We start from the raw sequence: 13,963 nt of genomic DNA on the forward strand, positions 1-13,963 counted from the left end.
TAACTGACTGTTCTGTGTTGTGCCAAGTCCCCACAATGAATACTGAACCTGAATCTCAGGTGCTTACCAACGCGCTCGAAGACACTATCTTTGGTGAGGCCAACGAACAGTTAGTGACAATTTTGGGCCTTTTACCAGAATCGTATCGAATACACTTGAAAAGTGAAGAACGTCGTGAGATCAGGGAAAAAGTGACACAGCTTTTCTCATCTTTTAAACAACTTCATGGAATTCTAAAAGAGGTTAGATCCAAACAAAAACAAACTATGCCATTGGCGTCCTGCCACACTGAACCGACCTATGCTGATATTCTCCGTAAAGACCCAAGTATACGTCCAAGCTTGACCACTAAGGCAATCTCTCGCTCCCTAGCTCAGAAAATAAATAATGAAGGAACAGGAGGCAGTTCTGCGCTTCTACTGTACCCTAAAACAGACAAGGAAGGAAACTCAACTGACATGAGGAAAATTGAAAATGATATTAAACAAAAAATAGAGCCCAAGAAATTAAAAATAAAAATTAAAAAAGTAAAACAGGTCAAAAGAGATGGAATTTGCTTTCGGACAGATACTCAGAAAGAGGCTGAGGTCCTGGCAAAGGCTATCAAGGATATCCCTGATATATCTGAAAACGTACAAAGTATAATTTCCGAAGGAAGGCGGCCTAGGATCATCCTCACAAATGTTCCTAATTCAATAGATGAGTCAGATATAATTCCAATAATCTACAGCCAAAACAAACTATTTGTGAGATTAGCAGTAGCTCACTGGTAAATCCCCAAATGACCACTTACTCTGCACGGGTTGATGAAATCCGATCTTGGAATCGTTGGATGGCTAGGAGGGCAAATCGAGTGGGGAGTGCGTTGGTAAGTAGGCAGGCGTCTTTAATTGACATGAGACAGGTTTAAAACTAAACAAGCATTTATTATATAACTAACTAAGCAATAAAAAAGGTTACAATAGGTTGGCTACATCTAAGAATAAATGTGGATAACATAAGTATGCTTATGGCGATTATACAATCTATCCTTTCTCTAAAAGGTTTACCCTAACAACTATTCCTACATGCGTAGAGAGAGAGTTCGCTGGATCAAAATAATTACCTCCAAGTACTATATGTGGTGACAACAGTTCTTTATGCTAGAGTTGGGCTTGGTCGATGTCTTCTACCGATGTGGGAGATGTGAAATCACTATGACCCAATATAACCTATGTGAGCAAACTCCCGAGCTTCCAGTGGTCTCCCTTTTTATATCCTTGTCGCAAAAGAGCTGACACATGTGAAATCCGGAATTTTTACCGAATTTTCCGATTAATATCCCACATTTTTCTAAACCCCCAATTAAATTTTCCTTTAAATTCTAAAATAAAACCTAACTTAAAAAAAGGGAAAAATTCCAATCTCCCCTTTCTTTCAAAGTAAACATCCGTCCATTTCGAAAACAATCCCACATTCCAACTTCAAAGTTGATAGTTAGCATGGGCCTGGGGACAACTTTGACCCATCCGCATATCTTTTACCTCACAACAATTGGTCACATGACCATTCTCCCACAACAAAACTATAAAAGCCACTTCCTTCCCCTTCTCGAGGGAGTCGTTCATCTGCCATCACTTTAATACTGTGTCCTACGAATCTCATATCCTACGAATCTCATATCCTCATAATATTGTGTCCTACGTCTATTATTTTCTCAAAGAGAAAAATATAATTTCCTCCAAAGACGTATCTACCTAAAGAGTTATGGAACAAATTTTTGTGAACTCTCTCTCGGCCCTTCGTGTTTTAAGGACTCAGAAATTTCCCTCGATAATAGTTATTGTACCGTCTATGTAGATAGCTAATAAATCGTTGTTTCCTTGTTAAATTGGTGTCCTCAGTTTACTCGTATATCACCTGTCACCTTACCAACGGCACTCCTCCCTCCTCCACTCAATCCGAACAATGTAACCCAGTTACCGCTAAAAAGGGAAGAAGCATTTAAGCCATCTTGACAGTGAGCAGGTTTAATGACCTGTCGCTGAAAAGGGAGACCTCCAACCTTCCAGGCAGTTCACACACCAGGCAATTCACCGTCATCGTCAACAACAGTAAATGACGGTGCATTCTTCACACTTAAGTGTAAGCTAGTTGTTATTACAATCAGTGAAATCCAATCTAGTTCAAATTCTTCAGGTTTTTTCCAAAGATAATTAACAGAAAATTTAGATTTTTAAGAGGCCCGAAAAAATCTGCAACTCACATATTGAAAGCAGTAAAACAAGAAGACTATAACAGCTTGACATGGGTTAGCACCCCATCCTAAATAAAAAAACGAAAGAAAACTGTAGGCATGTGGTTCTTTTGACCACCCCACAAATAAGGGACATCTTCATCAGGACTAAACACACAGCAATGTCATGGGCAAACATCTACATGAATGATTATATCCCGCTGGTAAGATGTTATCAGTGCTGCAGATATAATCAACTCTCCACCAGCTGCCTACAGAAACAAAAATGCAGCCACTGTGTGAAGGCACATAGGTTTCGTGACTGCCAAAGATTATATCACCCCCCATGCTGCACCAACTGTAAGGCAATTAATAAAGAACTCCCAGACTACCAGAGGTATGACACCAGACATAATGCTTTCAATTTACAGTGCTCCCAAACTATCAAAATGAAGACACAGACAATCAAGCAAACAAATTATGGAATATAGTCACTGTCAACAATATCATACTCTGGATAACCACCCATTCAGTCTAACCACCAATTTTGCCACTCAAAAGAGCAGCAACAACACTCTGAGACAAGTGTACAACCTTTCCGACAATATTGCAACTGATACAAACAGCCGAAGCATGAGAATCTTACAAATTAATTTACAGAAAAGCAAAGCAGTAAGCTCATTGCTAACTGAAAACGCCAATAAACTAGATGCAGACATACTCCTCATACAAGAGCCCTATACGATCAATAATAAAATTGTGAGATTTTATTATTGATCGTACAGACCCCACAGACTGTTAGGAACTTGTTAAACCTTAAAGGAAACATCCCAATAATTGTTCAACAATCGACTGTAAAAGGTTAACAAAGTATTGTCGGAAATTAAGCTACCAGAGAAACAAGAAAAAAGTGAAGGTTACGTGTAAGTATGTAAATGAGGGGAGTGTCTCACTTAGAAACTGTGACATCACCTCAGACTATAAATAGCATAGCTCAAGTGAAGACGGGAGAGGTGAGCTCCTGCAAGGAATAAGCATTGGTGTGCTAGTAGCAGTGAACGAGGTATCCAACAGGAAATAGTCCAAGGCAATTGCAGTATTCGATTTGTGGATCGAGGAATAGGAAAAGTCTTAAGTTGAGAAAAAGGTTCCTAGTATAATTGAGGTGACAGTTAGGATTTATAGTTATAAGAAATTCTGTACCTAAGTTAAAGATTGAATTTTTGTCGGAATTCCAAGGGGAATAGTTCTAAGTTAGAATAAAATTTAATTTTGTCGGGTTGACTTTTGGATTTGATTTGATTGAATAAATTTGTTGATTGTTGTATATATTGTAAATATATACAATAATTTGTATATATTTGTAATTGTATATATTTGTAATTGTTTGTAATTGTACAAACAAGGGTTTCATATCATCAAAATATTGTAAATAGTTTTTCTAGAATCTTTATTAAATATTTTTTGAATTTTGACTAACTTGTCCTTAATTTACTTCGGTGCACGCGAAAAGTCCAGGCCTGGCAACTAACAAACGCGAACCCGCGTAAAGTACCCGTTAGGTAAAGGCTCTGATACTAGAATTGTTGTAGAGCAATCCGATAAAATAAAATTAGTACTTTACATGAAGATATATGGCAGCAGCTTTACAGGAAATGCATAATGAGGGGAATGACTTGGCCTCCACAGGAAAATGACCTATTCAACAACAAGGACCTCTTGCATCATCTCACTGAATTCATCAAAAATACTGGGAAACTAGTAATCCCTTTACAAAGCAGTAAACAATCACAGACAAGGAATAGCCTACCTGATTCTGAAAACAATACAAGTGAGGATATCAGTGATGAAAGTTTCACCAATAGCAAAGATGGATCCTAAAATGAACAGACCACCATGTAAATACTGTTTCTCTGCTAGGCATTGCAGCCACTTGTTTTCCCTTTTGTAATATAATTGCCCATTTTGTAATGCTCACATTGTTATTAGTCATGGTAGCCATTTTGTCTGTATCTAAAATATTAAATTCATCTTTGAAAACTATGTTTTTATAAGGAATTGTAACCATGGTAACCTCTTGTTTTAATATTTGTATTTAAAATGTAAATTGATAATTAAGTTTAATATTGTATCTTTTAGCCATGTAACCAAGTTGCTGTTTTCTGTAAAACTACTAAAAAATTTTTTTGTTTATTCTGTAACCTGATTGGTGTATAAACTATTGTAACCATTTGTACTCTATAAATATATCAGGATCAATTAGTATGTAAATACTGTAATGTATATTAGGCAATGTAGCCAATTTATGTACCTATTTCTCTTTGTAATAAATGCGGTGCTGATGCCCATGGAATCCGACACTTGCCTTCCTTCCCCTCCTTTTTTTTCTTAATCTAGTTACTTTTACTTTTCTTCTCACTTCTTTTCCTTACTATAGGGCTAAGTCTGTCTTGAACAGACAGCACTCTACTTAACTTTATACTTATCTTATCTAGGGCTGGCACAGCTTCTCTATCATGAAATGTCATGGCATACCATTGATTGTAGCCACTGAACAGATAATTGTAATTAACAGTCTAAAACTATTACATCTGTATTTTATAATGAATTTACAAAGCAAATTTGCATAATAATAATCAATATAGTTAACTGAAACATTTTGTAGCATTAATATGAAAAATGTGCAAATGTTAAGATTTTCCTCAATAACAGACAAAAAGTTATATGTAAACTATACATTTCCTCTCTATAGTTCACATATAATTTTTGAGTAGAGAGGAAATCTATAGTTTTTTCACAGAGTGTCTATGTATGTACAAGAAATCATTCAATCACATTGAATAAAAATAACTACTATATAAATGATTTATATTTTTACTTACAACAAGAGTAGGTTTTCTTTCTGAATATGTATTAATAACATTTCCTAATCTATAACTAAGTAAAATGTCAAACTTAAATTCTGAAATTCCATTATGAAAGGGATATCCAAGAACAATTCTTTTTAATTTTACTGGCCTTAAATCATCATTCATTCTAAATTAATAATAATAAAATAAAATTTAATCAAATTAATACTACAGTATTAAAAAAATAATTAAAAGAATACTTAAAATCTGATTTGAAAAAAAGTATTCTTAAAAAGATTGTTTCAACTAGAAAAAATACAATTAACTTATTTATTCAGATAAAATGTAAAAAGTATGAAAAAATAAAAATTAAGTATGCTATAATATAAAAATCATTAAAAAAACAACTTTGTAAAATTAAAAGAGTATGATTATTAAAATGTTTTAATAAAAATTATATTATTAACAGTGCTAGATAATATATCGCTTCATATCATACAATGTTATACAAATTACTGCTAATAACAATTACTTAATAATTTTAATTTTTGTCATTAATAATCTTTCTTGTCAACTTATTAAGTTATTCAATTGGTTATATTGATAAGAAAAAATTAATTACATGAATCTGCAATTGTAGAAAATTCAAGATAAAATTTCATCTATGCATAATATAATACTTATACTGAGTTTTTGCTGCAAATTCAGCAAATTAATTGCTGCAAAAATTCATTAACTTGTCAAGTTAAAAAGTATTTATTAATTTAATATTGAAATTTATATCAAATATTTTTTTAAATTATCAAATAAAAATTTAGTAGTCTTCTCATTTTATCTTCAAATTACTTCAGGGAGATAAATAAGACCATTTCTTTTTCTACTTATGAGAAGAATTCAAGATTATAATACAAAACAAAATGTTTTATTTATATAAGCATCCAAGGGAAGAAGAAAGTAATGTTTTGTGTTGATGGTGATAATGATGGGAATGAAAATTTGTATAATAAAATTTTTGATACTATAGTTAAGGAGGATAAGCAAAGATTTAAAAATAAATGGTAGAGCCTAAAATGTTTTAGAGCAAACAGAAATAAGCAAAGAAATTACAAAAAAAATCATATTTTATTACATAAACTTTAAAGCAGAAATTTTAGAAAAATTAATTATTAAAATGAAAATTAAATCTGCCTCCTGGAGAAAATAATGTTCCAGTTGGTTTTTTGAACTTGCTGCCATCCTTGAAATCCCTTATTCAATTCTCCAATTAGGAGAATTGAATAAGGGATTTCAATACATTATAACAATGTTGAAATACTTGACAGTTGAAATTATGTAATGTTTAGAATGTATAAGAAAAATAAAAAATTGAGCACATCAAATTACAGACTTAATGGTTTGTTATTTGTGTTCAGGAAACATTTAAGCAAAATATTTTGTTAATTGTTGTAAAAAATATCAATTTACATCAAAATTCTAGTTTTCATTTATGGATAAAAGTATTAATAATATATTCAATTCAAACTTTTTGCATTTAAAGCAACAATTGAATATCAATTTTTAAAAAAAGGCAAAAGTTATATGTATTATTTTTGAACTTAGAGAAGGCATTTGGTAAAGTTTAAATAAAACATTAATGTGACAAAGTTAAAAATTATTTTTACCTGAAATTTGTTAAGATTGTTAATACTTTATTTAGATTATATAATGCAACAATTGAATACTTATTAGTATAAATCAATAGCAATATAATATGGATTGCTTTAAGGAAAATCCTTATTGTCTTATTTAATGTTATGATACATAATTTTCCACTTTTTTTTTTTATAAGAGTTGAAGCTGCAATGATGATGTAAAAATTAAGTAATATATATTATAAATTCTGTAGATGTTTTGATAGTGCCAAACAGGCAGCTTTACATAGGAAGATAAATATAGTATCTGAATATTGTAGAAACAGCAAGTTATAAATTATTATAAATCAAAAGTAGTTATTTTTCATTAAGGTGAAAAATTAGCAAATGAAATATTTATAATAATACAGTAGAGCATCGATTATCCGAAAGTCAATCATCCGAAACGTCAATCATCCGAAAGAATTCCAGTCGGCAAATTTAAATTTTCGCCAGTACTGTGGTGCTGTAATCTTTGGCTATGTCTCGGGCTACTCAAATATTTTACGTTTTTGATACTAAATTAACTTCTGAAGTATAATTTTTTATTGTTTTTATATTTTTCAATATATCTATTTTGTTCGTACAAAATAAAAAAATAATTTATAACGATACAATAGTCTTNAAAAGTTTGAGTCATTGTAATTAATGTTTTTATATAAGTTATTTCAATTAGAGCATCAAATATCTGGATATGCAATAAGGTATAATAAAACAAAGAAGGGATAATAAATTAGTATGCAGAGATTGAAACAATGTTATCTAAGTATGGAGTAAATTCACTATTATTTAGGATTAGTGATAAAGATTTTAGATTTTAAATTAGTTTGTTAATGGATAGTAACTAGTGTAACTAATTCTATATTGAAAGATGCACAAGCATTACAAGATTTAAATATTATGCTTATTATAAATAATTGTTAAATTATCCAGTAATAACAAATTATTTGAGTATTAAACTCCTGTTTAAGGTAAAGAAACTTTACACACAATTAAGAATGCATTGTAATTACTTAACAGTTAAAACTTATACTAGATATAAAAGATAATTGTAATACTGTCAAACTCTAAATTCTTCAAGACATTTAATTTCTATTTTATAGTTTTTTAGAATGTATTGAGATGAAAGGGATTTCTTTTATGTTATTAAGCAAGAAACTTTTATTTAATATAGAAAATGCTTAATTTATTGATATTATTACATAAAAAATAATAACCAAGATAGTACAAAGAAACAAAATTAATTTATTTTTTATTATAATTTGTATTTGTGTTTTTGTACAGAATTAAGAAATTCTGTAGGTACCACCAATAATGGGGATGCATCCTTACTATGAATAAATAAAATTATTACTTTAATTTCAAATTAAAATTTTTATATACAGGAATTGAATTAAGTTTCATCAACTGTATTCAATCTTTGTTGGTTGGAATTAATTTCATTTTTATGTGATTAATTTTACAAGTATTAAGAAAAGTTCAATAGAAATTTGTATTGAAAAACATACCTAAATAATTCACTAAAAATTATGAAGTTATTTTCATGACAACTATACAATTTTTAATTATAATCATACCAATCAATTCATTAATCTCTCCAATGATATTAATGCGTACACTTCTCTGTCTCTCTGCTTGCTGGAAAATCAAAAACAAAAAATTATCTGATTAGGGAAGTTTTTAGATTTAGGAAATATGTTTTTCCCAAGTTAAAGGACTAACAGGAGATTTTTGAGGTAAATAAGAAATTAAAGGAGAAATTTAAAATGTTTATAAAGTGAGTACTTATTTTTTAGTGAGAGGAAAAGACAGTAAGCCTGTTGCATAATCTATCTAGCAGTAGATAGGTGGAGTTGGCAGATGGTATGGATTGACAAAGCGTATCAGAATTCATGCTGCACTTTTGTTACAATTGTCTTGGGTATCACTAAAGATGGGCTGAGAGACCCAAGAGTACTAGATGTTAAGTGAGATATTTTTTGTCTTACATCCCAATTTCACCATTGATCATCTTTTCTTCATGGACAGTTCCTGTGTCCCCACTGGCCTTTGTATCTATACAGATGGCTCTAAGTCGGATAGGGGGTGGGCTCCTCCAACATGGTGGTCTACAACAACATAAATGTCTATCAGGCCCAGTATATGCTGGCTCCCCACTGTATGGCTAACCAAGCAGAATCACTGGCTATCAGGAATGCGCTAAGATGAATCAAAAATAATGCCAACTCTAGGTATACAATAAAGCAACCATTCTTACAGATAGTAGAGTTGCCCTCCTTCAACTTAAAAACCTCAACATAAAACTCCCCATTGTCAGTGAAACTGTCCAAACCCTTCTTCTACTCATGAAGGATATAGACTTCAATTTTATTTGGGTGAAGGGTCATTCTAGTATCCCTGGGAATGAGAGGGCAAATCTATTGGCTTGCTCCACCCCTGATAGGTGCAACCACTGCACTTACAGCAATGTTCCTCCCACCTGGTTCTCCAATCAGATTAGTCTGGCCTGCTGGAAGTACTGGCAGGAAAGGTGGAATGCCAGCTCCACAGGTAGGTTAACCCACAAGTTTATTCCCAATGCTATTATCAGAAGGGACAACAAGTATCTGCTCTCCTCCTTCCATCTTACTCAATTGTTGACCGGTAACTTTGACCTTATGGAGAACTGCAAGAGGTAACTTCTAAAGTTACCTCTTGCAGTTCTCCATAATGGCAATGGACAAAGACACTTGCCAAGGGCAATGGACAGTGCACTTGCTCTCTCAACGAGATGTAGGAACCATTCCATATTATTTATTACTGTCCTCATTATACTTCTCAAAGGAGGAGTCTCATTAATACTGTTCTCACTGAAGGGATTCATTGGCCCTGCGAGCTCAAGACTTTTGTAAATAACAAGACCATCCACAGTACCTTTGGGGACTTTGCCCATAGCATCAATGTGCTAGACTAATTGTCACACTAGCCATTCCAGATTTATTGCTGTGCCCTTGTTGTTCAGCCTCCCATCTGTAATCTGGTACTTTATCACTTCCACAGAGTTTTGTCATCATACTATCTGCTTGGGCAACTATTCGTCATACGTCTTGCTTTTCAACTCTTCATAATGTGCTTCTTTATTATAATTGTGTTGCCAGTGCCCCAATTCCTATGTAATCTCTTTTTCCTCTTTCCTATCTCACTTTACGTTCCTCTTCCCTCTCACCCCTTCAACTTCACATCTTCCTTCCGTTTCATCTTTTTCTGGGCTATACCTATGAGTGTGGCCCTTTAACCTTTCTATTGTATTGTCTTTGATATCCAATAAAGCAAAAACAGAAAAAACAGAAAAGTGTATCTATAATTATACAAATAAATTTAAAAGTTTAGTTATAATGACTTAACAATATCAATTAATAATTAAATATATTAGATAAATTGATATTTAGTCAAATACAAACTTCTCTGTTATTGATCACTTACTTATATGTAACTCCATTTCCTTGAGAAAGCCAAGATGTAATCTAAGAATTAATAATGTAAATATTAAATAAAATTTGTTAAAGAACCATAAATATATAACAATAAATGTTGAAAATATTAAGATATATTAAATCAGCATAAGGTCATTTAAAATAACTGAAAATTTAAATTAAAATTGTTTTCATAAACAAGAATGAAAATATATATGTCAGCTGTCAAAACAGCTCCATTATGCTCTCAATTTTTTCCCAATGCTTAAGTACTGATTGAATTCTTCAAGAATAGTTTATGCATTTTTATGGCCAAAGGAAAACAGTGATTTAAAATAAATAAAAGAAGACAACCTTTCAAATTTCCTCTCTATAACAATAGAATAGAAGTATGAGAAAAGATATTGCTGTATATAAGTATTATTATATAAACATTGATCATGATGTTTCTATCAATTTATTAGTACTTACACTTATTTACTACTGCTTCTCTCTTAGATGCTTGAAAATTATTCCTTTACAATCTCAAAATATACAAATTTACAATTTTAATATTGAAAATTATTGTACACACATCACGCTTGTACTTTGAATTATTTTACTGACAATGTTATTTGTTTAGATTTTATATTAAAATATTTAGAAAAATATTTTTACTTAAATAATTTCATTGATTTTCAACAAAAGTACTTGAAGTAAATTTGTTCTGTTTTTAGAATTTTTAATTTAATGTATGAAAATAGGATATTCAATAAATAATTTATAGAAATTAACACTTTTCTGACTGATTCTCTTACATTTTTACAAATTACATTTTACAAATATAATACAATTAAAAATAATAATAAATAAATAAATGTAGGCTGTGCAAATCATGTTGTAATTTAAAGATGTAATTTTAATTTTTCTAGTTGTTTACGTTATTGCCATTACATTCAGTAATATACAAGAATTAGGATTTATGAGTTAACATTAGTACATATAAAACACATTACTAAGAATTCTACATGATCTGGTACAAAATGAGATCACCAACCCTAATGACACCATTGCATTCAAATAATATAATTTTATATTTTCAATACCTAAAAAAATTTGAAATATACAGTTTTACATAAATACAGTCGACCCCCTATAACACATGTTCCTATAATTCGGATTCCTTAATCACGGCGAAAAAAATTGCGACAGTATTCGTACAAACATGCTAAAAAAACTCCTATAATTCAATAAAACGTCATCGCTGACTCGTGTTGCGCCAGGATTGCACAAACCGTTGAGTTTGAACAAGCAGCGGACCTACCAAAAACCATTTACTATTTAACGTCCATAAAAATTATATTTATATTAATGATGTCTCCAAAGTTCAGCAAATTTTTCGCAAAAAAAATAATTTATCAGGAAGCACGCGAGCACCATTTGATGACAATCTCCGTGACGAAAACAAGCTTAAGCAACAGCGTAGTCGAACGGTGCATACTTGGTAAGTAATCCTACAATTTTTTGTTTATAGCATAGTTTATATGGATTATTCCCAAAAAATTATACGTATTTTGGAAATGTTGAGTAGAATTAGTCTAGAATCGATTAATTTTATGGAAGAAACCTTTCAAACAGCCATAGTCCATAAACTGCATACGTGCCGGGCTGTGATTGGCTGGACTCCTAGAAGTTGGATTCATAAAACTTGGAACGTATCTACCATGTTATAGGGGGGGTCGACTGTACTGAAAAATTTCTCAACTAAAAAATGTTTAATAAATTAACAAATTTGTTGTATTTCAAAAAACTGGATACTTAATTATATAACACTCACCAAATAAACCATTACCAGTTCATAACCAACCAGAAAAATTTTTTCTACAAATGTTTTCATCTATATGTAATAGACATCCTCAGGTATTGACGATATCGAACTAACGGCTAGAAGAATAGAATATTTTTGAAAGTTCTGTTTAACTAAGTAATTTGAATACGTTGCGTTAAAGTTGAAAATATGTAAAATATTTAAAACATATCAGAATAAATAATTGATTTCACGTAGATCATGACATAAATATCCTCCGTAATTTAAAATATCTTTGATGCGTGTTTCAATCGTTGAGATCTAATTCAAATATGGTGCGCCATGCTGCAGAAAGCGTATCGGTTTCTTTGAAATTAATACCGACCCCTTTTCTAATTGCCTTATATATCTCCAGCAATTCAAGGTTGTGTATTATCTGATATTTTGTGTAGCAATTTAGCATTTTGTAGATCAACATGAACGTCCTCATTATTCGCATATGTTGCTAGTGATGTTGTAATCAGCTTTTTTCTTATCAAGTATTCATGTTCTTTCATCCTCACGGGGAGACCTCTTGCGGTTGCTCCAATGTATGTTAAAGCATGGTTAACTCGATGATCTTGAAGAGGAACTGCATAAACCCCTGGAAAGTTAGAATCTTCTATACGGTTTTTGTCATTTCTGATAAGAAAAAAAACTGTAGGAGAGCATCGATATGCTAGGTGTATTTTAGTAGTTTTTGCAATCTCTCTATATATATTAGAAAATGTTTTGTTGTATGTGATAACCCTCATCTGTTCATCTTGTGGCATATTCCTCTCCCTCCTATTTACATATTGGTTTATGAGATGCTTGACCAAAGAGGACGGGTATCCATGTTGCATTGCAAAGGCCTTTATCCTAGAAGATTCTAACTCTCCAGGGTTTATGCGGTTCCTCTTCAAGATCATCGGGTTAACCATGCTTTAACATACATTGGAGCAACCGCAAGAGGTCTCCCTGTGAGGATGAAAGAACATGAATACTTGATAAGAAAAAAGTTGACCACAACGGCACTAGCAACATATGCGAATAATGAGGACGTTCATGTTGATCTATAAAACGCTAAATTGCTATCAGGTCAGTCCATAAGTTCATGCGTATTTTTATCTACAAAAAAAGCAACAAATAATTTTAATTAAATCTTATTTCAATCTATAATGTATTCACCATTATTTTGTACAATTTCTTGCCATCTTGATGGTAGCTTTTTAATCCCATTTTTGTAAAATGATTTCGGTTTTGAATCGAAATATTCAGAAATAGCCTTTTTTACATTATTCTCATCCTCAAAAGTATTCCCTTCTAAAAATTCTGCAAACTCCAAAAAAGATGATAATCACTGGGAGCAATATCTGGCAAATATGGTGGATAAGGTAAAATTTTGCAGTTGAAGCTTTTGAGTTTCTCTATAGTTATTTTTGCAGCATGTGGTCTGGCATTGTCATGTTGCAAGAGAACCTGCTTTCTGTTCACTAATGACGGTCAATTTTTTTCATTTAAACACTCTAATTGATCACAATACATTTGAGCTGTAATTGTTTGATTAGGTTCTAACAGCTCAAAGTGAATTACACTTGACATATCCCACCAAACAGACAAAAGAATTTTTTTGGATGCAACCCACCTTTTGCAGCCGGTTTTGGCTGCTTGTTGCGATCTGTCCATTGTCTTTTTCTCGTCACATTATTATAGAAGATCCATTCTTTGTCTCCAGTAACCAGCCGATCAAGAAAAGGTTCCAAAGTAATGTGGGATAAAAGAGACGTGCAAATGTTTACATGTTGTTGTTGGTTAGCTATTGACAGTTCATGTGGTATCCATTTTCCTAGCTTTGAAACTTTTCCGATTTGTTGTAGATGTCTATGAACAGTTCCATGGGATGAATTTAAACGTTCCGCAATTTCATCAACTGTTAAAGATGGTTCTGCTTCAACTAGTGCAGAGAGAGC

The 13,963-nt window shown here is 31.8% G+C and overlaps 1 protein-coding gene across 1 annotated transcript in view; it reads right to left on the minus strand.

Moving 5' to 3' along the window:
* Nucleotides 1-4,950: 4,950 nt before the first annotated feature.
* The window catches only part of LOC111614909 (probable ATP-dependent DNA helicase HFM1), a 19,926-nt gene continuing 10,913 nt past the window's right edge, over nt 4,951-13,963 (minus strand). Inside the window, exons 2-3 of the mRNA XM_023356281.1 lie at nt 10,197-10,237; nt 4,951-5,251 (exon numbers count right to left, since the gene is read on the minus strand). Of these exons, the coding sequence (XP_023212049.1) occupies nt 5,047-5,251; nt 10,197-10,237 (246 nt within the window). The 3' untranslated portion in view covers nt 4,951-5,046. The remainder of the gene's footprint in view (nt 5,252-10,196; nt 10,238-13,963) is intronic.

Source organism: Centruroides sculpturatus, unplaced genomic scaffold (assembly GCF_000671375.1).
Source record: "Centruroides sculpturatus isolate CEXI.00-Female unplaced genomic scaffold, Cexi_2.0 scaffold2223, whole genome shotgun sequence".
Classification (NCBI taxonomy): Eukaryota; Metazoa; Arthropoda; class Arachnida; order Scorpiones; family Buthidae; genus Centruroides; species Centruroides sculpturatus.